Here is a 27430-nt window from a genome sequence, read left to right on the forward strand (position 1 = left end):
TGGACTTAGAGGATTTTTTTTTTAAGTTCTATGAAGTTAGACGACCCAATGGGAAAATAGTGTTGACCCGTAGACCGTTTAGTCCAACAGAAAACACTAATTCTTAACAGTGAAGAAAAACGTCTTGCAAATATCTGATAAGAAATGTGGTTGTTGTGAGATAATGCGCGTTTAGGACAGTTGTGGGCGTGTTTACTGAGGCCCAATGTTACTGCCACGGACCTGCTCGGTTGGCCGAGTGGGCGGAGAGGTGAACTCCGACGTGGCGCGTCCCCGGGTGGTGGATAGGGGAACGCCCCGGCCTTCTGCCGGGGTAGGGCTTCGGCCCCGCGAACCAAACACTGGTAGGTTAGCTAGGTTAGTTAGGTTAAGTAGGTTAGTTAGATTAGGTTGCGGGCCCCTTGCGGGCCCGCAAAAGAGAGGGCGGCGCTCGCCGCAAGGCGAGCGTCTATTAGGCTAGTTAGTTGTGTAAGTTAGATTAGGCTGCGGGCCCACTTGTGGGCTCGCAAAAGAGAGGGCGGCGCTCGCCGATGGGCGAGCGTCTATTAGGTTAGTTAGTTATGTAAGTTAGGTTAGGCTGCGGGCCCACTTGTGGGCTCGCAAAAGAGAGGGAGGTGACCCCGAGCTGAGTACCACAGGGAAAGGTGAGGGCGAACCTATAGGTTAGTTTAGAGTAGGCTAGGTTAAGTTAGTTAAGGTAGGTTAGGGTGCGGGCCCACTTGTGGGTCCGTACATGAGAGGGCGGCGAACCCGAGCTGAGTAACTGCCCTTTTCAGGGCGGCGAAAGGTGAGGGTAAGCCTTGAGCGTGGTGGGTGGCGCGGCCCACTAGGGTCGTGGCCGTCGGTCGGGACGTGGGAGCACGACCTCGGTAGCACTCTGCTTGCAGAGCTGTTATGCGATGGCGTGTGATCCTGCGTCCCATCGCGTAATCCCGGTGGCCATCACCGGGACCGCGGGCCCCTGTCTTGATCAAGACGGGGGCCAAGAGGCGGGGTCTCTATAAACCCTAGGCGGCACCAGCGGGGGAGGCGGGGATTCCGAACCTGCATTGCACGGTGTCGTCTTCAAGGAGCGCCTAAGGGTGCAGCGCCCCTTTGGGGGCGCAGAGAGGGCCCCTCCCGGGGCGGTCAGTGGGGCGTCGCGGTGGCAAGCTCACGCGATCCCGTGGCGCCCCACACTATGGCCATGAGGGAACAAGGAGGTTTAGTGGGTATGCTCCCATTCGGGGAGAGAATCTCACATAACTCGCGTGTCTTCCCCGAGGCACGGAGTATGCATTAAGCATTCCTCCTTGGAAAAAAAAAAAAAAAAAAAAAAAAAAAAAAAAAAAAAAAAAAAAAAGGCCCAATGTTACTGCGGGAACAGTCTCTACAGTAAGAACTTGAACGTGCTGTCGTTATACATTTTATTACAATCTTATTTTCAGATGGTGCACCCTCGACATTCCAGAATGTTCACCATTCGAGCCTAGAAGGGTTGATGGTTCATGTAATAATTTACGTTACCCTTCCAGAGGGGCAACATTAACACCTTACCATCGAATGTTACCCTCAAATCACGCGATGAACGGAGGTCTTAGGACCTCTTTAACTGGAGAACCACTACCTAACACACGGAACTTACGTGTCTCTTTACTGTCAGATGGCAGAGTACATAATAAGAAGTACACGCAACTTATTACTTACCTTTTATTAATAATGACTGGGGATATCACTTCAGTACATGATACAGTCAATTATGTAATTTTTACAACAACATGTTGTACACCTTTAGGAGAAGTCAACCCAATGTGTATGCCCATAGAAGTACAATCAGATGATCTTCATTTAAGAACAAGTGGTATAAGATGTTTGAATTTAACTAGAGCTATAACTTATCAGAGAATTGGATGTGCTCCAGAGAGTCTGCCTCCAGAAAGGGTGAATAAATTAGCAATTAATAACCTAACTTTAATATTGTTAAACCAAAAAAACTCCGACTGAATCATGTTCAATGACCTCTATAAATGGATAGGCGATTGCTTGCAAATGAAAGCTTTTACTTCTTTCCCACTTAAACGCGCCTGTTATTACGTGACAGTTATTTATATCCTTATTATTACTTCGAATCCACACCACCAGTACAACCATTCATAATCAAATAAGCACAAAATACTACGTCTTATAGCAAATCCATTTATAGAGGTTAGTAAGTTTTAAATTTGAAACAGTGCCATCTATTGCTGCACTTTAAGATATATTTGATTTTTTTTTAATTTAAACTAAATAGACTGTTATAACACTTTCTTATTATATTTTATACTAATATTATAAATGCGATTGTTTAGATGCATGTATGTTTGTTTAAAGGTATCTCCGTAACGGCTCAACTGATCTCTATGACAATTGGCATAGATATAGAACACAGTCTAAAAGAACACATAGGCTACTAAATATGTTTTCTTTTAATTCCGCACGAAAGGAGTCGCGGGCGACAGCTAGTCTACTATTTTATTTTTTCTATTTCTAGATAAACACGTCACCTCCAATGTTAGACTTAACAAACGTATATGGTAACGACCAGACCAGCGTAAACCAGTCCCGGGAGAGGTCTGGTGGTCTTCTGCGTTCAGAACTCGTTAGAGGTAAAGAGTGGCCACCAGATGGTAGTGTTTTCTGCATGCTGAATCAACGTCCACAAGAAACTTATTGTTATAACGGTGGTAAGTAACATTTTAGACTCTTTCTCGTAGACTTCTTTCAAATTTTTACAAAATTTTTGGTTTGAGATCGATTATATACTGATTTATATACCAACTAGCTTTTGCCCGCGATTCTGTCCTTATGGAATTAAAAAACAAACTTAATTAGTAGCCTATGTATTATTCCAAACTATTTTCTAAATCTATGCCAAATTTCATCGAGATCCGTTGAGCCGTTCTAGAGATAAATTCTATCAAAGATCCATTCATACATCCATCTAAACATTCGTATCTATATATATAAAAGAAAGTCGTGTTAGTTACACTATTTATAACTCAAGATCGGTCGAACTGATTTAGCTGAAAATTGATGGGGAGGTAGCTTAGAACTAGGAAACGGACATAGGATAATTTTTACCCCGTTTTCTATTTTTTATTCCGTGCGGACGGAGTCGCGGGTAAAAGCTAGTTTATAATATAAGTAAGAATAAGATAGATGGAATGTTTCATATAAGTTTGACGTGTAATCGAAACACAATTTTCCAAATATCATTTTTTATTGTATGGTACTGAGGAAATTTTTCCTTAAAAAAGGCCTCCGGGAATCTTTTTTTGCCGTACTTTTGTGCTCTGGATTCGATATCTATAGGTTATTTATGTATATATCGAATATAGTATACGACGTATCATAAACCATAAAGAAACTTTTTTTATAAGTGTGTTGAAGTACAACAATTTACTTTATCTGCTTAAGTCGTTTGCTGAAGCGTGTTTTTTTACACTAAGGGTCACACAACTCTGGATGCCGCAGCATCACTGACCTATATGGACAGGCTATACGTCATGATATTTTGTGCCTATTTGATTTTCGATGGTTAGCTGTCATGTCTGTGAAATCTCTTATGATGACAGTTATAGTACTGTATACGTACATTTCACAGGTAATCCAGCTATGAACGCTCTAATCGGCATCCAAGTGGTCGGTCTTTGGTTCTTTAGGAGTCACAATCAAATTGCCAGAACTCTTGCACAATTGAACCCGTGTTGGGGGGACGATCGTCTCTTTACTACGGCCAGAGATATTAATTTGGCATTTTATCAACATATAATATACTATGAACTGATGCCTGCTATTATAGGTATGGAACCACTAACGAATTATGCGATTAAAAGAGTTATAGCTTATGATTCTAAGATGTAACTCTTTTCACGTGAATCATGTTACCCAGTCGGTCTATAGATGTTCTATTCTGTGAAGAATAATCAATTTTTACTGTGACAATTTATGTAACAAATATTTTTTGTTACCAAATATAATTAATTTCAATCCAACACTTCTTGTTGCAATCCAAAACATTAACCATAGACACACCGTTGCATAAACGTATCCGAACTCTTTGGTGGACAAAGATTAAACAGTCTGTCAAAGAGATGACGTACTGGCCACTGAGAACCTTTGCCTTTTTAATTAAGGAAAAAGATAGGTTAATTAATTTGTTACCTATCCAGCACTTTACTTAGATTTTGTTAATTGTGACAGTTAATGTTTTTCACATAATAATTTTAAAACTTTTGACTTCTTAGTTTCCTATACATAGTTATGCAAAATTGCGTTGAATTGAAATGAAATATGCAATCTCTGTACCAGGTTACGATGTTCTATTAAAGAATAAAGTTATATTTGACACGTACGGTCACGTGGATGACTACGATGACACTTTAGAACCACGCGTCAGTATTGAATATGTAATTGCCACACGATGGTTCCACAGCGTGCAAGAAGGACGACTGCAGTAAGTTAAAACTAAATTGTTATGTGTGTTTTAAATGGTCCTTCGAGTCAGATATAAACGACAAGTGGTGACTAAATGCAATCATGAGATTTTAAACAATATACATTGATTAAATTGAATTATCTGTATTTAATATAAAGAAAAAATCACACATCGTACAAATGATGTATTTATGTTGCTAATAATAAAAAACTATTTTTTTGTCTGTCTGTGTCTGCGTTTCTGTCCGTATGACCGCGTTTGTTCTGTATAATCTGCGGAATGACTCTATGAATTTTGACGAGACTTTTTGGACAATGGAGGCCCTCCATCGGGACCGGACAATGACTCAAGCTTATCCAGATTGAACTGGAATCCTTTTAGAAACCACATCGATGTATTAAGTTTTTTTATTTTTTTTTTGTCCATCACATTTAAGCTCACAAAAATTTTCTCCTATCGATTTATGCTTATTGTGTATCTATTGAAATGTGTTTAGACTATTTGACAATCAAGGCAAACTTCTAAATGAGCTTCGTATGATGGACCACACTCTCCGCACGGGGGCGCTGCGCAACAACAATACAATGGAGGGGGTGACACAAGGCAGTTTCAGGCAACCCTGCGCTGACAATGACTATCTCGTTGACCCTGAGGTAATCGATACTGTTATCGTCCACATCGTAGTTCTCAAATATACTTTTTTGTTCTATTTTGTTCAATATCAAGAAAGATAAAGGAAAATAAGAGAATAGAGACAATTCTATAAATTCTGTAACAATCGCATCTCGATATTCCAAATTCAACCTTAAAGCTCACGATTTAAAGTTCATATTCAACAAAGTTAGTGTTGACAGAAAACTGGCCTTGGCTGCCAACACGTGTCCACCTTTCAGAGCTCTGCGCCGTCTAGACCCAGGCCAATACCTGGACCTGTAGCACACTCTCCTCATCTTTCAAACTTTGGAGAGCTAACTTGAAACTTAACCTACTACATTTAAATTTCAACCTCAAATTGTACTTCCCAAGGTTGGAGAACGCATTTTAGGTCCACTCCAGCGTGCCACTGATGTCACAGCGAGTGATATAATGAAGGGTCGCGATGTAGGTCTGCCTTCTTACAACAGATATAGACAACACTGTGGTCTTCCTGTGGCTAGGAGCTTTGACGATCTTTATAGATGGATGCCTAAAGATGTAAGTGAAGTAGTAGATGTAGTCTTTGCTAACTAAAGGAGATAAAACAGTCTAGTACATAACCTCAAAATTTCATAACCTCAATTCCAGCAAGTGGACGTAATATCTCGAAGTTACGAATTCGTGGACGATGTAGATTTAATGGTAGGTATTTTAGCAGAGAGAGCAATGCCAGGCGCTATCATGGGTCCGTCTCTAGCTTGCATCATGATAGACCAATTGTTACGTTGGAGAAGATCTGATAGATTTTGGTATGAAAATTCAATACATCCAGGATCATTCACACCAGGTTAGTGTCAATTAGAAATACGGCTACTATACTATTCATCATCAGCTCACTATATGTCCCCACCGAGGGGCTCGGAGACTCGCTAAGTTAGAGATGACTATGTCATAGTCAACCACAGTCAAGTGTAGTGACTTCACACATATCATTGAATTTCTTCTCAGATATGTGCAGCATCACAATGTTTTCCTTCACAGTAAGAACGTCAGATAAATGTACATATGTAAATAGAAAAACACATTGTTACATGACGGAATTCGAACCCAGGACCTGCAGATTGCAAGTCAAATGCTTAACACCTGAGCCACCGACGCTATAATAGTACTACTATTTTACAAAGCATTATTTAACTGCAGATCAACTTTACGAAATAAGAAAGATGACGATGGCGCGAATGATTTGTGAACATGGTGATTCAGTCGACTCAGTACAGCCATATGCTTTCCTACTTTCGAATTATGGGTAAATAAAAAAAATGTATAAAACTATTTATATATATTAAATCTCAAATTACAAAATAATAACCATTTTCGCACTTTCCAGGAACGAGATAACAAATTGCTCGAATATTCCAAGTATAAATTTTGAACCGTGGCGTGATCACAGTTGCAATAACAGCAATAATAACTCTCAAAATTACACAATTACACAGATCTTGTACAACGCAACTCAACATGTATTAGGAATTAAAAACTTAAGTAATTGATGTGTGGATTTTTACCAAAATTTTCTTAATAATTGGAATTTTTAACTGATTTAATTTTGCAATAAAATATATAAGATTATTTTGAGTTTTAATTTATCGACACACATTTTTAAGTGGCTAAAAGTCTTGTATCCATAGCACGAAAATATGGAATATTTTGATTGGTCTCCAATTGGCGCCAAAATGTGACATAGGCAAATTATATTGTTAGATGTCAGAAAGTTTCAACGTGCGGTAGATTTAGGAAATTAATTGTTTTGTTAGTGTATTTTACGATCATAAAAAATAAAAGTGCATTATAAATATTGTAATGGCAAGAACAAAAGCTTCTGTAGGTGCAAAAGGTAAGTTTTATAATACGTCTAATATAAAACGTTATTTACTTTAAAACAAACTATGTTACAATTAGTCTTTTTACATTTGATTCCTTGCTTTTTTAAAGCTGAATTTTACTATCAACACATAAAACAACTCAAATTAACACAATTAAAAAGTAAAATTTGTTATTATAACAAATTTTCAATACTTTCATCGTTGATTCTTGAATTTATTGTTCTTATCATTGTCCTCTACTCGACAACAAGATAAGTATAATCCATAGTTTTGTATAAAGTCACATATTTTCTATTTTTAGTATCATCAGGGAAAAGCAGTAAAGCAAGATGTTGTGCTGCTCCTCCACCAAACAGTACTGGAGCCTCAGGTAAAGAATTCTTGATAAAATTAAGAAGTTATGCACCAATTAGTAACTTAACTTAATGGTTATATACAATGTTCTGTCTATCTTAATAATATTATAAATGAGAAAGTTTAGATGGATTGATGTTTTTTAGTCAGTAAATTTAATATATGTTAACAGATCTGGATGAAACTAGACACAGAAATTCAGAAATAGACTAATGATTTTTTATTATATCTTACTAATATTATAAATGTGAATGTTTAGATGGAAGGATGGATGGGTTTTTGTTAGAAGGTATCTCCGGAACGACTCAACAAATCTTAATTAAATTTAGCATAAATGTAGAACATAGTCTGGAAGAACACATAGCCATACTTATTACATATTTTTTTCATTCCGCGCAGACTGAGTTGCAGTCAACAGCTAGTTTTTTATATAGCCAGTCTAGTGGAATATAATGCATGTAAGCCACACTTATCAATTTACCATAGGTGGGCACAGTTAATCAAAAAGTTAACTTCGTTAATCGTTAATTCGTTAAATAAAAATTTAACTTCGTTAATCGTTAAAGCGTTTAATTTACGAAAATTTAACGCAAGTTAAAGTTAACAGTTAAAGTTAATTTTTGTTTATAAAAAACTTGAGAGGTGTCAAGGGACACTCGGATGGAACGAAGTTCCTTTCAATTAATTAGTGAAGGAACCAATGTTTATTCTATGCATAAAAAACTTAAGTCTTCACAAGAAGGACATTTTATTTCTATGAATTTTCGTTATATATTGTCACGTCGTTGCCATGGTGATATAGCAAAAAAGTGTCGTGACAACTTTTCGTAAGGATTTTTTCCGTCTAGCCCCCTTTCACAACGCGCGATAAGGAACTTCGTTCCAACAAAAATTACGAGTATAAGGCCCAAGCGGGAAATGGCCATATGAATAATCTTCGAATCGTATGGGCCAATTTTGTCGAGACTTTCAATAGAACTTAGGCTATTTTTTTTACAGCCCTTACAAAATCTCGGGGGATCGCTAATCCTATCTATAGTTTAGTTATATAATATACTAAAATAAAATTGAAACAATAGGAGCGATGTAATGCCTGTACCATACTAATGACATAGCATGCACTAGTTACACACATATATTACACTGACAATGATGGACAACTGACTTTTTCAGTCAATTTTTTTATCGACAATCCGACGTCACGGAATTAGATAGCTAACTAAATTTAGACAACACAAATTTTCAATTAAACAGTGAGACATGTGGTAATATTCAAAAGAAAACAATCAAAACTTTTATGCAGTATTTTACATTTATCTGTTACTATTTGCACCCGTATATTCATTAGCTCATGCTCAACAACTGAACATTTAATTTTCTGTATAATTTGGTAATATTTTTTTATTTTAGCTAAGGACCCACGAACAGACTTATTATTTTTTACTTATTAATATAGATTTATTAATAAAACTTCTAACATCAAAGGAAACTTATTATAACATTGATAAATAAACTATATAACCAATCCAGTGATACATCTCAACGCATCAAACTATACAACTGAGATGCCTTCGATAACTTCTAGCACCTAATGATCTATCGTCCGATCTATTGTTATATGTTAAATCAAGTTAAATTACTCTCAGTGTATAGAGCATACGTTACACGACATAACGAAAACAACGGATCGCGGGTGATGTTTTCTATCTTTCTTATTGCCTATAAAATCGTTATAGTCAATTAGTAAGAATATGTTTTGAATTATTTTCAACGACATTCGATATCGAAAGTATATGTTAAATTTAATTTAATAATTAATAATAAAATTAATTTAATACGTAAAAAATCGATGTCTTTTTGTAAAGGTCACTTGTTGCGACATTTCACATATTAATTTTAGTATAACACAATTTAACATTATTTCACTAACATAATTATTTTATCTTTTTCCTCATTCTTTCTCGTTTTGTCGTATACTTTTTTTTGTAAACAAACAAATTATCTTCGCTATTGTCTTTGCGCAGCGCACGTGCATCCCCGACCATTAGAAGGGTTGGGGCCATAAATCCATCGAGTTCGTTATCGCATTCTCTGTGCGGCTGTCCATTTCATCCTTTGTTCATATTTTTAAAATTAAAAATTATTTTTCGTTGACTATGAAGAAGCCCCAAAAAAAAACAAACGACGGTAATAAACACATAAAACCCTTTTGTTTTTGAGGATCGTTTATTGCGTGCACATTTCGTCTTTCCAATTTTTAAATTTATTTTTCATTGTTTGTTTCTTATCTACGCAATGACAAAAAAATCCTATTTGTACGCTTTTTCAAATGAACCATAAACTATTTTTATTAAATATTTTTTGTTGTCTTTAAACTCTAACATTAAAATAAACATTTTTGTCTGCAACAAAGTTTAGTTGTATTTTAGGTACGACGTTGAAGAGTAATGTACACTCGATTATTTTGATTGAAATTCAACGCAGAGTTTATCTTTTTCAATAGATTTTTCGTCTCACGTATAACACAAAGTGTGTAATTGTTGTATTAAGAGAAGAAATTTTATTACAAAGTCTTGTTTTAAAAAAGTGATGTTAAATAAATGCAAACCAGTTTTAATGTGAATAAAATGTAATATAGACTTTTCGAGATATTTGTGTAAATGTGAAATAATTAATAAACTTTGAAGGTGTCTAGCGCCTAAACTTCGCAATATTTGATAGAGGTAAGTTTGGTTAAATCGTCACTATTTTCTAACAAGGATTCTGCGGTACTCTTTTTTTTGATCACGTCTTTCCCGGCCGCTCGGTATATTGTATGACATGCGTCACACTCGCTCGTTCTCTCTCGTTCTCTGTCACCATTCGACTCGCCGACGGTCCCCGAACATAGCCGAACTTTCGAATGTAGCCTGATGCATAATTTAAATAAAATGACAACACGTCAATAAGTGTCTATTGTAACAATTAACGGACTAAATTAACGGAAGTAGAATTAAACGGAAGTTAACAAGAGCGTTAACACTTTTTGAATTTAACTTAAAAGTTAATCCGTTAAGGAAAATGTTAACTTCGTTAATTAACGATTAACGGATTAACGAGTTAATGCCCACCTTTGCAATTTACCATACCATTCTAACAGGATTATGTGAGATTGTAATATGTAGATTGCACAGGTGGGCACAGTTAATCGAAAAGTTAACTTCGTTAATCGTTAATTCGTTAATTAAAAAATTAACTTCGTTAATCGTTAAAGCGTTAAATTCTCGAAAATTTAACGCAAGTTAAAGTTAATCGTTAACAGTTAACCATACCAAAATTATACATACTAATTTCACACTTACTGTGGCGACACTTGTTTAAAATAGTAATTTGACTATACATTCTATAACACATTAGTATTAGAGACAAGTATGAATGCGTTATACTCGTAGTATATTTCATTACGAGTGCGGAAAGCCTGTCATTGCAAAGAGTTCCGACAAATGTCTACCCGAGCCGAGTCGCAGCCGAAGGTGAGGGTTGACAGTGGGAACAAGTTGTAATGACAGTTATACACGTGTACTAAACAACTATTTTTAATACAGTTGCGAAAAAATGAAGAAATTTAATAGAATAATAAAAACACCATAAACTCAACCGACTTAAATGTTTTAAAAATGGCGCCAACCGTAAAAGAATACAAACAGAGATTTTTTTTGTTTTCTTCACCCATTCTGGGTAGGCAAAGGGAACTATGCCCAAACGGCCAAGTCTTCAGTAGATTATTTTTATTGATATGAAATGAAAATGAAATTTAATGAAATTAAATAAAATGAAACCTAACCTAATTCATTTATTCAAATCATTAAATCTGATATTGTAACAAATTAGGAGCTTCTTTTTAGAAATATTTGCATGAATCATAAAAACTTCAATGATTTTTTTTTGTTATAACTTCTTGGTTGGTTTTTTCTTTATAATAGACATTATTTTGACAGTTGGGAAAGAGAAGGCACGAGTTTGGAAAAGATAAAGAAAAAGCATGAGTAAAAAAGTGTTTTAAAACAGTTGCTCAAAAAGTGGCGTATTGCAGGGACGAAGAGCGTTCGGAATGTGGGCTATTACATACTCTTGCTTTTATATACTCGTAATGAAATATACTATTTCGAACCTTCTTTTGATTTTTTCCTGTTGGTCACGTCTTTCCCGGACGCTCTGATGCATCACACTTGCACGCGAACTGCACATATATCAATTATCAACTCGTTCGTTCACCATTCGAGTCACCGACAGTCGCCCAACATAGTTGAACTTAGGAGCGTGGCGTGGCACGTAATTTAAACAAAATGACAGCACGTCTCCAAGTTTCTAATTTAACGATTAACGGACTTTTATTAACGGAAGTTGAGTTTAACGGAAGTTAACAAAAGCGTTAACACTTTTTGAAGTTAACTTAAAAGTTAATCCGTTAAGCAAAATGTTAACTTCGTTAATTAACGATTAACGGATTAACGAGTTAATGCCCAGCTCTGGTAGATTGGAACTGGTTGTGGCATTGGTTCCACCTCCAAACTCCACCATCATCATCATAGTTGAAGTTTCCTTCAACCCTGGGGAGTATGTTGCGGCCTCTGGGTTGCATACAGCCTTTTTGGACATATTTATAAAATACTTTTCTTTTATTTGACATATTTAGTTTTTTTTTTGTTTTGACGTTTTGTTTTATATCTTGTATCTTTTATCTATATATATAAAAGAAAGTTGTGTTAGTTACACCATTTATAACTCAAGAACGGCTGAATCGATTTGACTGAAAATTGGTGGGCAGGTAGCTTAAAACGAGGAAACGGAAATAGGAACTTTTTTATTTTGTGTGCATTTTTTGACGGAGTCGCGGGTAAAAGCTAATTTTTATATAACTTTATCTTGTTCCTGTCTTTTTATATTAAACTAGCTTTTACCCGCGACTCCGTCCGCGCGGAATAAAAAATAGAAAACGGGGTAATAATTATCCTATGTCCTATTCCTGGTTCTAAGCTACCTGCCCACCAATTTTCAGTCAAATCGATTCAGCCGTTCTTGAGTTATAAATAGTGTAACTAACACGACTTTCTTTTATATATATAGATTTCCTAGTGAAAAATATATCATGTCATAGTGTAAATATTAACATCATCGTGCAACAATCAGTACATCCGCACCCGGCGCTGCCTTAAAAACTGCTTGTCTTGCTAAATCTTATCTTCATAACATAATAAGATTTAATATTATCTATTAAAGGCACTATCTCAAGTGTTTGATAACAAATAACAAGTCATATAAGCAGTTATTTGACATATTTGTACAATATTTGGTAACAAACAAAAGACATGACTAGACATTTTAGGGTATATCTGTGACTTCAGCCTTTTTTATATATCATAAGGTGGCAAACAAGCAAACGGCCACCTGGATTCGCCGCAATAGCGAGGCGACCGTTGCCCATAGACATCCGCGAATGATGCGTTGCCTACCTTTAATTAACAGAGAAGGGGACGCACAGAAAGAGGATATTTCTCCTGCCTATGCGTCCCCTCTTCCGCCAAATCCATTTCCCCTTCCCATCCTTTCCTATTAAGAAAAGGATGGGAAGGGAAAGAGCACTAAAATTAGGCCTCCGGTACCACTAGTAACTAGCCTGCACTAAGTAAGACCAGGCTGAAGTACTGAAGGCCCACATCCAGTGATATTTCGTACATTTTAGGGTATAATTTTTTTTTAAACTACTTTCTACAATAAGGATGACACTGGGAGACAGGCGTATCCAGAATTTATGTTTGGAGGAGTAGTTTTGGAGATAGTTTTTTAGAGTGAAGTCTTTCATTTATTTTTTAGTACAACTATGATGATTCATATGTATATTACATAGCTATCGCCCGCGACTCCGTCCGAGCGGAATTAAATTAACAAATAGCATATGCATTCTTTCAGACTATGTTCTATCCGATGAGTTTTTTCGGAGATATCTTGTAACATCCATCCTTCCATTTAAACTTTCGCATTTATAATATTAATAAGATATCGTTAATCACTTGCAAAATTGACTAGGAGTCATATTTTAGTAGCAATTTAAAGAAAAAAATAATAATTAAAAACATATATGTATATTTGTAGGTTCATTTGTCTTTGTAACCTCTTAATGATTTCTTATTTGTCTGATAGTATAAGTCCCAGAAAGCCATGCGTGCATGATAGGATCTCTTTTTCATAGTTAATTCTTTGTCAATCTCTAAATAATTTAGTGCACCTTTAGTTATCGGCATCCATTTGATGGGAAGTAGCTCAGAAATCTCCGGAGTTGGGTCTCTGAAAAAAAACATAAGAATCGATTATAGTCCGATTGACTTATCTGACCCGAAGTGAAATTAAATACTAACTCATAATAAATAAATAATAGCGTAAGCAATCGTAAAACATGATCTGTTGTTTAGAGTGCTAATGAATTATTTATGTAAATTCACTATATTTCGGGTTAAGTTTCAAGAAGTATCATCATCATCAGCTCACTGTCAACGATTGTGTATTGATTTAAGTCGTAAAATAGTATCATGACCTCTTATCAGACATGAGAGATATCTCGAACGTGCCATATCTCGGAGATAAATATTTATACAAACAAGATTAGAATTTTATTTATAGGATAACGTAAACACGCGTAATAAATACGCGTAAACTATTTACGATGTTTCTGACATTGACCAGATTTCAAGTTCAATTTTAATCGATTATAAATTCATGCTTAGTTTGAGTCATGAGTTTTTTTTGTTTTAAAATTTGGCATGATCTCGTATTCAGCACTTTAATAAAGTGAAAATCGATGTGGCATTTTACTATTAGTTACTTTAGTTTACTTTGTCTTTACTTGTGGTTCAAATAATAATTGCACGTAGAGACCTAAATAATATTATTTTAAAGTTTACATGGAAGTTGAAACTGCGTTCTTCCGTTGTAGACATTTGGATTCAGTTTTGGTCATTTTATATTACTACAAATGCTAACTGTACTTCCAAAGTATTCACTTACCCATATTTAGCGAAATTTGACCACATAGTAGTCATCCTATCTATGGTAACTTGGTCTTCTACTGTCGGTGTATCCGTCAGTACTGCCATATTGAATAAATATCCATATTCATCAGAGTGTATTGCACCAGGATATATTATATTGTCTTTCATTTTTCCAAAGTTTCTATCACCACTGTACCGGAACACATAATGATAGACTGTACCATTGTTTTCTAAGTAACTTGATAGTCTTCTATGGATTGGATGGATAAAAGTAAAGTCAGAATCATAATCTGTTAATTCGTACTTAACATTTTCGCTCACGGGTTCATCACCTATGTAAAATTGCCGAACTAATTTCACTTGATCGTCATCTATCGTATGAAATGCTAGCGCAAGGTTATCTTCAAATATTTCTCGTTCATCGTATTTATCTGCCAGTTTGTTATAAAATTCGAATAGCTTCTCCATATTCGTGTAACCTATCAGTATTGGTGTATTCTTCGCTTTAGGTATATCGTAATTCATCGGATGTTCTGTGATAAAATTTTCAACTCCTTCGAATTCTTTTTCAACGCACGGTACGCATGTGATTGATAAATCAAATGCTGCGGTTACAACTACTTTGGGATCTAACGTTGCTAAGTATTGTACTGCTTCGTTAATGTCATCTGTTACGTATCCTAAATGCGTAGCTATTCTAATTGGTACATGCCTATCGGACTCCATAACGCCCCATGGACATAAACTTGTCCCGCTCTGACTTATCACTTTATCAAATAGCCCCTCTGTCTTTGTTAAAAGATGATAATCGACTGATACTCCTCCAGCACTCGCACCAGAAATTGTGACCTTATTAGGATCCCCACCGAACGCTTCTATGTTCTCTTTAATCCATCTTAATGCTGCAACTTGGTCCTTCAAGCCCTGATTCCCTGGTACTTCAGGTGTATCCAAACACATGAATCCGTATAAACCTACTCTATAATTAATCGTTACAAGGATAACATCTTTCTTGACTAAATATTTAGCACCGAATTGGGTTCTTCCTCCGTTTCCGTGGAGAAATATACCACCATGTATCCAAAATATTACTGGCAGTTTGTTACTAGAGGATGCTTTGTTAGGTACGTAGATGTTAAGATGTAGACAGTCTAATGAGCCTATCGCTTGATCCGTTCTCTGTAAATTCTGTACGCAGATTGCCGAATCGTCGTAAGCCTCAAATGTGCCTTCAAAATCGGGATACGGCAGAGCAGCCTATAAAAAATGACAAATTATTACATTTGATAAAAAAATCACCGATTGTACATTAATACATCGCACACACACACATACACACTTAAGCTTTTATGTTAATACATCGCGTAGAAGAAATCGTAGAGGTCAGTATTTGCATTTATTAATCTTTCAATGGCTAAAATAATAGAACTGGACAAAGTAGGTACAGATAAAATAAAGAAATGTCACCCCTAACTTAGACGTGTATAAGCTGACATATAAAAAGAGAAAAAACCAAATCATTACTCATATTCTTCTATCCTACTAACATTATAAATGCGAATATTTAGATGGATGGATGGATGGTTTGTTTGAAGGTATCTCCAGAAGGAAATTTAACATAGAGATAGAGCATAGTCTGGAACATTAAGTTTTTCTTAATTCCATGCGGACGGAGTCGCAGGCGACAGCTAATAATTAATAATAAGATACATACCCCAAATGGATTTGTATAATTGACCATAGCATATGGTATACCAAGGAACATGGCATAGTCCCCGTCTGTCGCCTGCAGCCCTCGGATCAGACCCTTCTTGCTGTCCACCAGTGGGTCCAGCCTGGGCGATGCCCACACTCCAGTGATAACTAACAAATATACTAAGACCTTCATTGTATGTCCACTAATGCAAACAAGAGCAAATTTTATTTGTGCATCCTTTTAAGGTCGTTACATATCAATCTCAAGTGTTTGTTGATCGATTTTAATAGATAAATGGCACGTGGTTTTGAACGACTGACGGTATCTCTTAATACGTGCGAATTTATCTGTATATACAAACATGTCAACTTTACTTCAATAAAGAAAAAATCATAAAACCAGACTGACTGTACCTCTATGACATTGTGGGGAAGAAGACGAATCGAATGACACCTCAATCGTCAAAATCGGTTCAGTTGTTTAAGCTAGATGCCGTGACTAACTGGGTATATAGGTTTACAGTCGAACCTGGATAAGCGTAAACCCAAAGGGACTGCGATAGACTCACTTATAGAGGTTTCTGACTTAACCAGGTTAGAATTTAATTGATGTTTTTTTCGATTTACTTATGTTAACTTTTTTTTTGTATTCTTCTAGGTGGTAGTGACCGTTCCTCTAGAAGTCATTCAGGTGGTAACCCTGTATGTCCCAGAGAGACGCCAATATGGCAGAGACCAATTACTAACTTCATCGTCACCAACAAAGCTGAAAGTGACGAGAAAGAACACGACACACCAAGTATGTTTGTTTTACTTCTATCCATTAATATATCTTTAAGGTTCAGTTTTAGTTTGAATTTATCCCAAGGTTTATTAGATTGTCGTCGTCATGTTTCCATTTTGAGGGCTAAAGCCCTGCCTAAGTCAGTGATAGACCTCACTCAACCTCCCTCCCCTCCACTGCTCTTAGCGAATAGAGTGATTTTCTTCTTAGATATATTCAGTTTGTATCACAATGTTTTCCTTTACCTTGTTGTACTTACGAAGCCAAGACTAAATGGCAATCTAAGACTAGATTTTATTATGAGCTAATAGGCTTATAAACGACTAAACTGACTCATAAAATAGCTTTTAGATTCGAATAAAATTTTCACAGGAAGTAGTAAATTAAACAACAGCACAACTAAAATAATTGAAAAAGAAAATGAAATCAACTCAAAAAATGATACAGAATCCGAGGAGGAAGAAATAGTTAAAACTAAATCGAAACGTAATAAAATCTTATCAGATGATGAAGAGGAAATTCCTAAAAATAGAGAATTAGAGGAATCACTAGTTTTAGAACCACTGACAGGTGAAAATAGTCACAAAATAGACGAATACTATCAAACGAATAACAAAGGGAAGGGTAAAGGAAAGAAGAGTAAAGAAAATAATAATACAGATGATATTAAAAGAAGTTTGAAAAGGGATTTGGAAGATATTACTTTCGGTGAAGAAACTGAACATAGTAATAAAAAGGCGAAAATTGAATAATTTAGAATAATAATTTCATATGAAAAGGTAAGTGAAATTGTAGGGTAGGTCATAAATTTCACTCAACATTACGATAGGATTTTGTGTAGGGTAGTCAAAAATTATCTGATTTTCGTGTACACTTAAAAATTGCGATTCTGGTTAAAGATTTTATAAACAACATTCATATTTTATCAACTTTTATTTATTTCCACTTGTCCTATTTTCATCATCAAATCTGGTGGAGTTGGAAAGTGGCAAGAACTTCGCAGAGAAAAACACAACCTCATCGAGTTTAGGCTCATTTTAATTGTCTTAACGATCTTTTTCTTCAATTTTTAATTCTTTTAATTAGCAGAGACAAAATAGTTTGTTTTTAAAAAGTTTTTCTACTTTTAATTATTATCAAATTCAATTAATCTATAATTATTAATACTACCCACTCGTATTAAATTCACAACTACCCTACATTTTTTACAGGCACTTTCAAGACTACCCATCATTTATGTTGAACATAACTATCAGACAAGACCATAGAAGACTTCTAGGACTACGTATTCTAGTGTAATTTATTTGATAATATAAAAAAAAATGTGCTGAATCTACAATAGAAGACAATTCGCTCAGCTGGTCTGAAGATTGAAGTAAATGCTGTGAAAAATATTTGTGATTGTGTAAAGTGTTGTGTACAGTATTGTTCTAGTGTTTAGTGTAATGTGATAAATAGTACAAAGTGAAATGTGAAAGTGGTAAGTGTTGATTTTAATAATTTGTTTTTTTGTCTAATTTTTGTATTCAAGAATTTAATAAATAAATGACAAGTCAATTCCTACTACTGATGAAATAAAATTATATAATTACTAGCTGTCGCCTTTGACTCTTCGCGCGGAATTAATAAAGTAGTCTAACACATAGACTTCCAGACTACGTTCTACATCTGTGCTAAATTTCATCAAGATCCGTTGAGATGTTCCGGAGATATCTTCACACAAACATCCATATAAAATTTCGCATCTTATATATATAAAAGAAAGTTGTGTTAGTTACACCATTTATAACTCAAGAACGGCTGAATCGATTTGACTGAAAATTGGTGGACAGGTAGCTTAGAACCAGGAAACGGACATAGGATAATTTATACCCCGTTTTATATTTTTTATTCCGCGCGGACGGAGTCGCGGGTAAAAGCTAGTTTATAATATTAATAAGAAAGTCTATACCTTATTATACCCTCCTATTAGTGGGATATAACATTTTGAAAAATCATCGCTATATGGCCTTAAAAATTGTACAATACAATTTTTTTGTATTTTTATCGCTTTTACGTCAAACAATTGAAAGACATTATCTAAGAACAACTTGAAAAGACTATTATCTTGTATAGTTAGAGGACTCAAGTAGTGCAGTGGGGGTGAAATAACACATCATGATTTGATATTTCAGTTCTATATTTATATGCCATTATCAAATTTTTACTTAAAACTTATTAAAAATGTGTCTTTTCTTTTCTTAATTAAAATCAGTACTTCTGTAACCCTTTAAATGCTGCTTGTTAATTTTATAATATAAGTCCCAAAATGCCATCTGTGTCTGTTTGGGTCGTTTCTTCAATGTTTGTTGTTTATCTATCTCTAAATAGTTCAATGCATCTTTTGAGATAGGAATCCATTTTACTGGAAGAAGTTCTGTGGTCTCAGGAGTAGGATCTCTGAAAAAATAATGAAACAAATTTTAGTTTCACAGGATTATGATGATCAGTAGAATTTATTGGATTATGTTGGGTTAAGCCCCTCAATAGAAATTAAATATTTACCCATGTTTAACGAAATTAGTCCACATAGTTGTCATTTTATCGATCATAGCCTGGTCTTCTGGCGTGGGAGTCTCGGTTAGAACAGTCATGTCAAATAAATATCCCTTTTCATCGGAATGTACTGCCCCAGGACCAGTTATGTTCTCTCTTAGTTTAACAAAGTTCCTACCACCTGCATACTTGAACACGTAGTAAAAAACTTTAGCCCCATTCTCTAAATATTTAGGCAAACTTCTATGAATCGGATGTATGAATGAAAAGTCTGAGTAGAATTCAGCTAAATTATATTTCACGTCTACACCAACATCTTCATCTCCTATGTAGAAATTCCTTACTAATTTAACATGGTCTTGATCTATGGTATTGAAAGCTAGAGCTAAATTATCCTCAAATACATTTTTGTTGTAAGTATCTTCGCGTTTATTTGCGTATTCAAATAATCTCTCTAAATTATTGTAACCAACTAAAATTGGAGTATCTTTTGCTTTAGGCATTTGTGCATTAATAGGATATTCTGTTATAAAACTCTCAACACCTTCGAATTCTTTTTCTATACAAGGTCTAAGTGTAATTGACAATTCGATAGTGACTGCTACAACTATTTCAGGGTCTAGTGTTGATAAATACTGAATTGCTTTATCACTATCGTTGATTTCTACACCTAATTGTTCAGCTATTCTTATAGGCAGATCTCTATGAGAGTCAATAAAAGCTAAAGGAACTAGACTAGTTCCACTCTGAGTTATAGCTTTATCGAATAATTTCTCCTGTTTCGATAATAAATGATAATCAACTGAAACTCCGCCAGCGCTGGACCCGAAAATCGTTATTTTATTAGCATCTCCACCGAAAGCTTCGATGTTTTCTTTAACCCATCGTATCGCACGAAGTTGGTCCTTCAAGCCTTGATTTCCTGGAACTTCTGGCGTGTCTAAACACATGAATCCATATAAACCCACTCGATAGTTAATAGTGACTAGTATAACATCTTTTTTAACTAAATATTTGGGTCCGTATTTTCGTCGTCCTCCACTTGTGTGCTGGAATTTACCGCCATGTATCCAAAGTAAGACAGGCAGCTTGTTTCTTGTGTTAGCTGAATTAGGAACGTATATGTTCAATCGTAGGCAGTCTAAAGAACCTATGACATTTTTAGTTCTCTGTTGATTTTGTACGCAAATCGACGTATCGTCGTTTGCTAGAAATGTGTCTTCGAAATCTGGGTACGAGAGAGAAGTCTGGAAAAACAAAATTAAAATTGTTCCAACCTTATTTGCCTCTTTAAATTACGTTTTAAATCTATAGAATTGTGAACGCTTTAACGAATCAAATACTGAAACAGCCTTGAAATATTACTAATACATACTAATATAAACTAAATACATACATACAATTGTAGTCAGTTTGCTAACTTTTGGCGGAAAACTAATGTTAATTTTGTATTCATAATTATTATACATAGTTGTTTGAACAACTGTTCCTAGAAATTTGATATTTATTTTATTTACTAGCTATCGCCCGCGACTCCGTCTGCGCGAAATTAAAAAAAGCGTAATAAGTAGTCTATGTATTCTTCCAGACTATGTTTTATGTTTATGCCAAATTCCATCGAGATCCCGCGTTCCGGAGATAACTTCAAATAAAGAAAGAAAGAAAAAATATTTATTGCCACTCAAAGAATACAATAAAAAAAACACACACACACACATACAAGGCACAAAGTGTGGCAAAAGGGAGCCAGCTCAGCGAAGCAGGGACAGACCAAACTGCCCTTGCACTGGTTTTCAGCTGGCACCTTTATAAAAATAATCTATATATATAAAAAAAAAGTCGTGTTAGTTACACCATTTATAACTCAAGAACGGCTGAATCGATTTGACTGAAAATTGGTGGGCAGGTAGCTTAGAACCAGGAAACGGACATAGGATAATTTTTACCCCGTTTTATATTTTTGGAACGAAGTTCCTTATCGCGCGTTGTGAAAGGGGGCTAGACGGAAAAAAATCTTACGAAAAGTTGTCACGACACTTTTTGCTATAGACGAATGAGCGCTACTTCACCATGGCAACGACGTGACAATATATAACGAAAATTCATAGAAATAAAATGTACTTCTTGTGAAGACTTAAGTTTTTTATTCATAGAATAAACATTGGTTCCTTCACTAATTAATTGAAAGGAACTTCGTTCCATCCGGGTGTCCCAACACACCTCTCAAGTTTTTTTTTTCCGCGCGGACGGAGTCGCGGGTAAAAGCTAGTTAATAATAAAAAATAAAGAAAGTGTGTCATTCTCAGTGTTGTCATTGACAATACAAAATTACATTTAGAAAAATCGACTCTCAATTAAATGTCAAAGTTATATGAAACACTCCATCTTATCTATATATTAATAATTAACATGTGTTACTCACCCCAAATGGGTTACTATAATTCACTTTACCGTATGGTATGCCCATAAACATGGCGTAGTCTCCATCTGTCGCCTGCACGCCTCTGATCAGACCTTTCTTAGTTTTTACCAATGGAACTAATCTTGATGAAGCCCAAACTCCATAAATAAATAATAAATTTATTACAAGCTTCATTATACACGTCTTATGTAGACTAATGTCCGTCGATGTATGACAAGTGTTCAAATACATCGGAAAGATGTCATTGTGTTGATATATTTTTGTTAAAGATTTTAAAATTAAACTGAAGAGTTAATTATATGAAAAGGGGGTAAATAGCAAGCCTGCAGGAACTTCAGATGTAGACAGATTTAACAGTGGTAGATCACGCAACAATATTTGGTGTACGAATGGTCCACGACCACACAGAAGACAGACGTCAAATGGAAGAATTCTACGTACAGTCTAATGAGTGTGGTGTCGGAGTACTCATTTAAATCCTCTTTCACTTCCAAGGAAAGGATGGGAATTGGATTAGACGAAGGAGAGGACGCATATTATTAACTTATAGGAAAATTTTAAATCAAACACCAAAATGATTATATAATTTTTATTTGAATTCATCAAACTAATCTATATTATTAAAATCTGTAGAAAACTGGAAAACTTCGTTCGGATACAAAACATTATTGCTACGGCGGGAAAATGTTACAAACAACATAACCTGTAACACTTGAAACGTCAAAATGTTAAAAAAAGCAAAGGTTTTTAATCCATTCTGCCACAAATGTTACTAAAAAGTTTTTAAACTTTAAAAAACCTTTTTAGACAATTCCTTAAGAATTTTTATATAAAAAAATCCTTTCGTGCCTTAAATATATATAACATTATTGTTTGTAACATTATCACCAATGATACAACCATACGAAATATATACTTCTTATATATCTAATGAAGTACATACTAATGTAAATACTACCAAGTTCAAAAAGCGCGTTAATAAATATTTAAAGAATTAAATCAACGGAGAAAGTGAATAAACTAAAAAAAAATATCTCAGTAAATGAGTGAACGCAATAATCGATCCTTTAAAGTGATCCAAAGATAATTTTAATATTTTACAAGTGACAGGATAACAAAAATGGATCCTATTAAATAATAGATCTTTAGATTGCGGATTAAATTCTTAATTTTAATGTACCTTAAATGAAGGGACCAATTATGCGGAAGAAAATCAGCTAAATTTGAAATATTTATTTTCCATATTTCAGTATCTCATAAAAAAAAACATTTAATCTGCAAAATTCTCAAATTATAGTAGAAGATAATTTCAAAGCTAAAAAAAAAAAAAGTTTAAATTTACTTAACGCGCAAAATCGTCAATGAATTTTAAATGCAACTAAAAACTATTCAAGTTACAAATATTGTTAATATTTTGCATCTAATTTAATTATGAAAATTTTCTTGTATTTTATTAAAATAAAATAACATTTTTTTCAAACAAAAAAAAAGAGCCAATTTCAAAGGACAAAATTAAAAACCGTTACAACGACTTAGTCGCAATATCCGATAAGTTACTATCGATTCAATCGGCATTTAATGACGCAATAAGGGTCATTTATTAAATTGTTTCTTTTATAATCATATATTAAGTAATAAAACAAAAAAAAATGTAAATCACAACAGATTGTAAACGTATGTGAATTAAATTAAAAAAAATACCAAACGTTTTGCCGGGTTATTGTGTCGTTATAATTTTTTTTTTATTAAAATCACGTTTAATTTAAAAAAAGATAATGAAATAAAATACAAGAAAACGTCATCAATAAATATATCCTATAATACTAATATTTAAACACTAACTTCTAGCTAAATTAACGCACATCTTCATAATGTCTTGTATGTCTATAGATGTCTATAGATAGTCCTGAGATTAAGAGTGAGGCGAAAAAAAAAACATCTAGAGTTTAGACTTGTTTTAGTAAATTACCTAATTTTTTTGTCATTTATATTACTAAAACAGGGATCCCCAAACTATTTCGTACAAGTGACCCCCTTTTCCAAAATGAACTGTTACCTCAGACCCCTACATGGTCAAATTACCTACTTTTAAGATCAACCCCCTTATTCATAAAGGTCCGCTAACTTAAAACAGCTACAGAGTGTTATTATTAATTCTGACTTAGGTCAATAGAAGACAGAGTGAGAATTAGCAATGTTTTAAGTTAGACTATTATTAATAGGGGGTCGATTTTTAGACCTCATCGATCCCCAAAATCAGTTTTCATTTATGTCGACTACTAGGAAACCGATATCGACCATATTGGGAACCCCTTTACTAAATGAATGGAAAATATTTAGACGTCTAATTTGCAAAAACATTCCATCCATACATTACTATAGTATTTTAGTCAATTTTTAAAAGTGAAATCCATTTTTGGAACGAAGTTCCTTATCGCGCGTTGTGAAAGGGGACTAGACGGAAAAAATTCTTACGAAAAGTTGTCACGACACTTTTTGCTATAGTAACCATGGCAACGACGAATGAGCGCTACTTCACCATGGCAACGACGTGACAATATATAACGAAAATTCATAGAAATAAAATGTACTTCTTGTGAAGACTTAAGTTTTTTATTCATAGAATAAACATTGGTTCCTTCACTAATTAATAGAAAGGAACTTCGTTCCATCCGGGTGTCCCAACACACCTCTCAAGTTTTTTTTTCCTTTTTCGATAGTTTTTTTTTCATACAGAAATATAAAGATGTGCTCAAAACTACACAATACTAAAAGTTGAATACAAACCTTTATATAATTATAGTGAATATAAATTTACATAATACATAATAATTTGGCTGACATATTTCCTAAAATGGAACAAGATCTAGGAAATTAAACCTTTATCTTCGTTACTATTTAAACGCGCCTGTTGAAACAAACAGTTAATTCGTGTCCACACCACCGCTACTATCAGCGCTAAAATGGCGAAAATAGCAACAAAAAACTACGTCTCATAGCCAGTCCATATTTAAAGGTCAGTTGGACAAATATATTCTCATCACCGAGTCTCTGTTTCTGGAAAGATTAAAAAAAACAATTTTTATAAAGCACTAGCTTTTACCCGCGACTTCGTCCGCGCGGAATAAAAAAAATGCACACAAGATAAAAAAGTTCCTATGTCCGTCTCCTAGTTCTAAGCTACCTCCCCATCAATTTTCAGCTAAATCAGTTCGATCCGATCTTGAGTTATAAATAGTGTAACTAACACCACTTTCTGACTATATATTGTTAGAGACAAAAATCAACACTGTGCCGGTGTATCGGCGCAGCACTAGACATGTCAAATATCAACGCTTACGTCGCCTCACTACAGCTATCTGTCACTTGGTTTTGGGAACTTTAGCGCGCAATACGCTCGAGATGATCTTGACTAATAATTCTCTAAAAATATATATAGATTTTAGAATAGATTTAAAAAAAATCTTTAGTTACTCTGCAGCCAGTTGTATATATATATATATGTATATATATACATATATTATATATGTCGTCGTCGTATATATAAATATATGGTGTTATATATATATATATATATATAAGCGAGACACCTATATAAGCCTATTTATTTAATTACATTAATATATTAATTTATTACAGAGACTCGGCGAAGTTACATAAAAAAGTTCATTACCTTCCATATTTCCCACTAAAAACCTTAAAATGCATATTCAAAATGGCGGATAAAAATGTTTAATTAAATACTTATAGGCAAAAAAAATCACAATACACATTGTATAAGTGTTTAAATATTGACACATTAGAGTTTTTTGTTATTTTTCATTTCAATACACAGATATCACTATTCTCAATGACATTAGTAAAAACCTTAAAAAATGTCATTGTATTTAATATAACTAAAGTCTAAAGTGTCAACATTTTAACATTGAATTTCAAGAAATTAAAATAAAGTATTTGAAATAATTTCATGTCAATATGTTGTTTTCATTTCTTGACAGATTTCTTCTCCTTCTCGTTATCTGGAATTAAATAAATAATATATGAAACTACTGTAAACAGTATCGTAATGTGTCGTAGTGTCACATATCGTGACGTAGTGTAGTTGCATGTAATGTTGTGTCGTAGGTGACGTAGTGTAGTTGCATGTGATGTGGTGTCGTATCGTGACGTAGTGTAGTTGCATGTGATGTGGTGTCGTATCGTGACGTAGTGTAGTTGCATGTAATGTTGTGTCGTAGGTGACGTAGTGTAGTTGCATGTGATGTGGTGTCGTATCGTGACGTAGTGTAGTTGCATGTAATGTTGTGTCGTAGGTGACGTAGTGTAGTTGCATGTGATGTGGTGTCGTATCGTGACGTAGTGTAGTTGCATGTGATGTGGTGTCGTATCGTGACGTAGTGTAGTTGCATGTGATGTGGTGTCGTATCGTGACGTAGTGTAGTTGCATGTGATGTGGTGTCGTATCGTGACGTGGTGTAGTTGCATGTGATGTGGTGTCGTATCGTGACGTAGTGTAGTTGCATGTGATGTGGTGTCGTATCGTGACGTAGTGTAGTTGCATGTGATGTGGTGTCGTATCGTGACGTAGTGTAGTTGCATGTGATGTGGTGTCGTATCGTGACGTAGTGTAGTTGCATGTAATGTTGTGTCGTAGGTGACGTAGTGTAGTTGCATGTGATGTGGTGTCGTATCGTGACGTAGTGTAGTTGCATGTAATGTTGTGTCGTATCGTGACGTAGTGTAGTTGCATGTAATGTTGTGTCGTAGGTGACGTAGTGTAGTTGCATGTGATGTGGTGTCGTATCGTGACGTAGTGTAGTTGCATGTGATGTGGTGTCGTATCGTGACGTAGTGTAGTTGCATGTGATGTGGTGTCGTATCGTGACGTAGTGTAGTTGCATGTGATGTGGTGTCGTATCGTGACGTAGTGTAGTTGCATGTGATGTGGTGTCGTATCGTGACGTAGTGTAGTTGCATGTAATGTTGTGTCGTAGGTGACGTAGTGTAGTTGCATGTGATGTGGTGTCGTATCGTGACGTAGTGTAGTTGCATGTGATGTGGTGTCGTATCGTGACGTAGTGTAGTTGCATGTGATGTGGTGTCGTATCGTGACGTAGTGTAGTTGCATGTGATGTGGTGTCGTATCGTGACGTGGTGTAGTTGCATGTGATGTGGTGTCGTATCGTGACGTAGTGTAGTTGCATGTGATGTGGTGTCGTATCGTGACGTAGTGTAGTTGCATGTGATGTGGTGTCGTATCGTGACGTAGTGTAGTTGCATGTGATGTGGTGTCGTATCGTGACGTAGTGTAGTTGCATGTAATGTTGTGTCGTATCGTGACGTAGTGTAGTTGCATGTAATGTTGTGTCGTAGGTGACGTAGTGTAGTTGCATGTGATGTGGTGTCGTATCGTGACGTAGTGTAGTTGCATGTGATGTGGTGTCGTATCGTGACGTAGTGTAGTTGCATGTGATGTGGTGTCGTATCGTGACGTAGTGTAGTTGCATGTGATGTGGTGTCGTATCGTGACGTAGTGTAGTTGCATGTGATGTGGTGTCGTATCGTGACGTAGTGTAGTTGCATGTGATGTGGTGTCGTATCGTGACGTAGTGTAGTTGCATGTAATGTTGTGTCGTAGGT

General features: G+C 35.1%; 4 protein-coding genes across 8 annotated transcripts in view; 2 read left to right on the top strand and 2 right to left on the bottom strand.

The window, feature by feature from the left end:
- Positions 1-5035: 5035 nt before the first annotated feature.
- On the top strand, positions 5036-6402 carry LOC106714589 (peroxidase-like). The gene is made up of 4 exons (XM_014507667.2): positions 5036-5109; positions 5483-5650; positions 5741-5939; positions 6293-6402. The coding sequence occupies exons 1-4, from the start codon at positions 5041-5043 to the stop codon at positions 6400-6402; spliced, it is 546 nt and encodes a 181-aa protein (XP_014363153.2). The 5' UTR covers positions 5036-5040.
- A 364-nt stretch (positions 6403-6766) lies between these two features.
- LOC106714624 (PCNA-associated factor) lies at positions 6767-17607 on the top strand. The gene is made up of 4 exons (XM_045685304.1): positions 6767-6986; positions 7277-7345; positions 16708-16848; positions 17281-17607. Exons 1-4 carry the CDS (start codon positions 6953-6955, stop codon positions 17583-17585), a joined length of 549 nt encoding a protein of 182 aa, XP_045541260.1. The 5' UTR covers positions 6767-6952; the 3' UTR covers positions 17586-17607.
- Positions 17608-19073: 1466 nt separating this feature from the next.
- LOC106714579 (esterase FE4-like) lies at positions 19074-21841 on the bottom strand. The gene is made up of 4 exons (XM_045685237.1): positions 21791-21841; positions 20429-20615; positions 19378-20308; positions 19074-19272 (listed from the first exon to the last, which is right to left on the bottom strand). Exons 1-4 carry the CDS (start codon positions 21839-21841, stop codon positions 19074-19076), a joined length of 1368 nt encoding a protein of 455 aa, XP_045541193.1.
- Positions 21842-25776: 3935 nt separating this feature from the next.
- The window catches only part of LOC106710866 (catenin alpha), a 58247-nt gene continuing 56593 nt past the window's right edge, over positions 25777-27430 (bottom strand). For all 5 annotated transcript variants that reach the window (XM_045685401.1, XM_045685399.1, XM_045685398.1 and 2 more), the window contains one exon: positions 25777-25809. Coding sequence is in view for 1 of the 5 variants with exons in the window: in XM_045685399.1 (XP_045541355.1) it covers positions 25806-25809 (4 nt within the window). In the remaining 4 variants the exon portion in view is untranslated. The remainder of the gene's footprint in view (positions 25810-27430) is intronic.

The sequence above is a fragment of the Papilio machaon genome, chromosome 29, assembly GCF_912999745.1.
Source record: "Papilio machaon chromosome 29, ilPapMach1.1, whole genome shotgun sequence".
NCBI lineage: Eukaryota > Metazoa > Arthropoda > Insecta > Lepidoptera > Papilionidae > Papilio > Papilio machaon.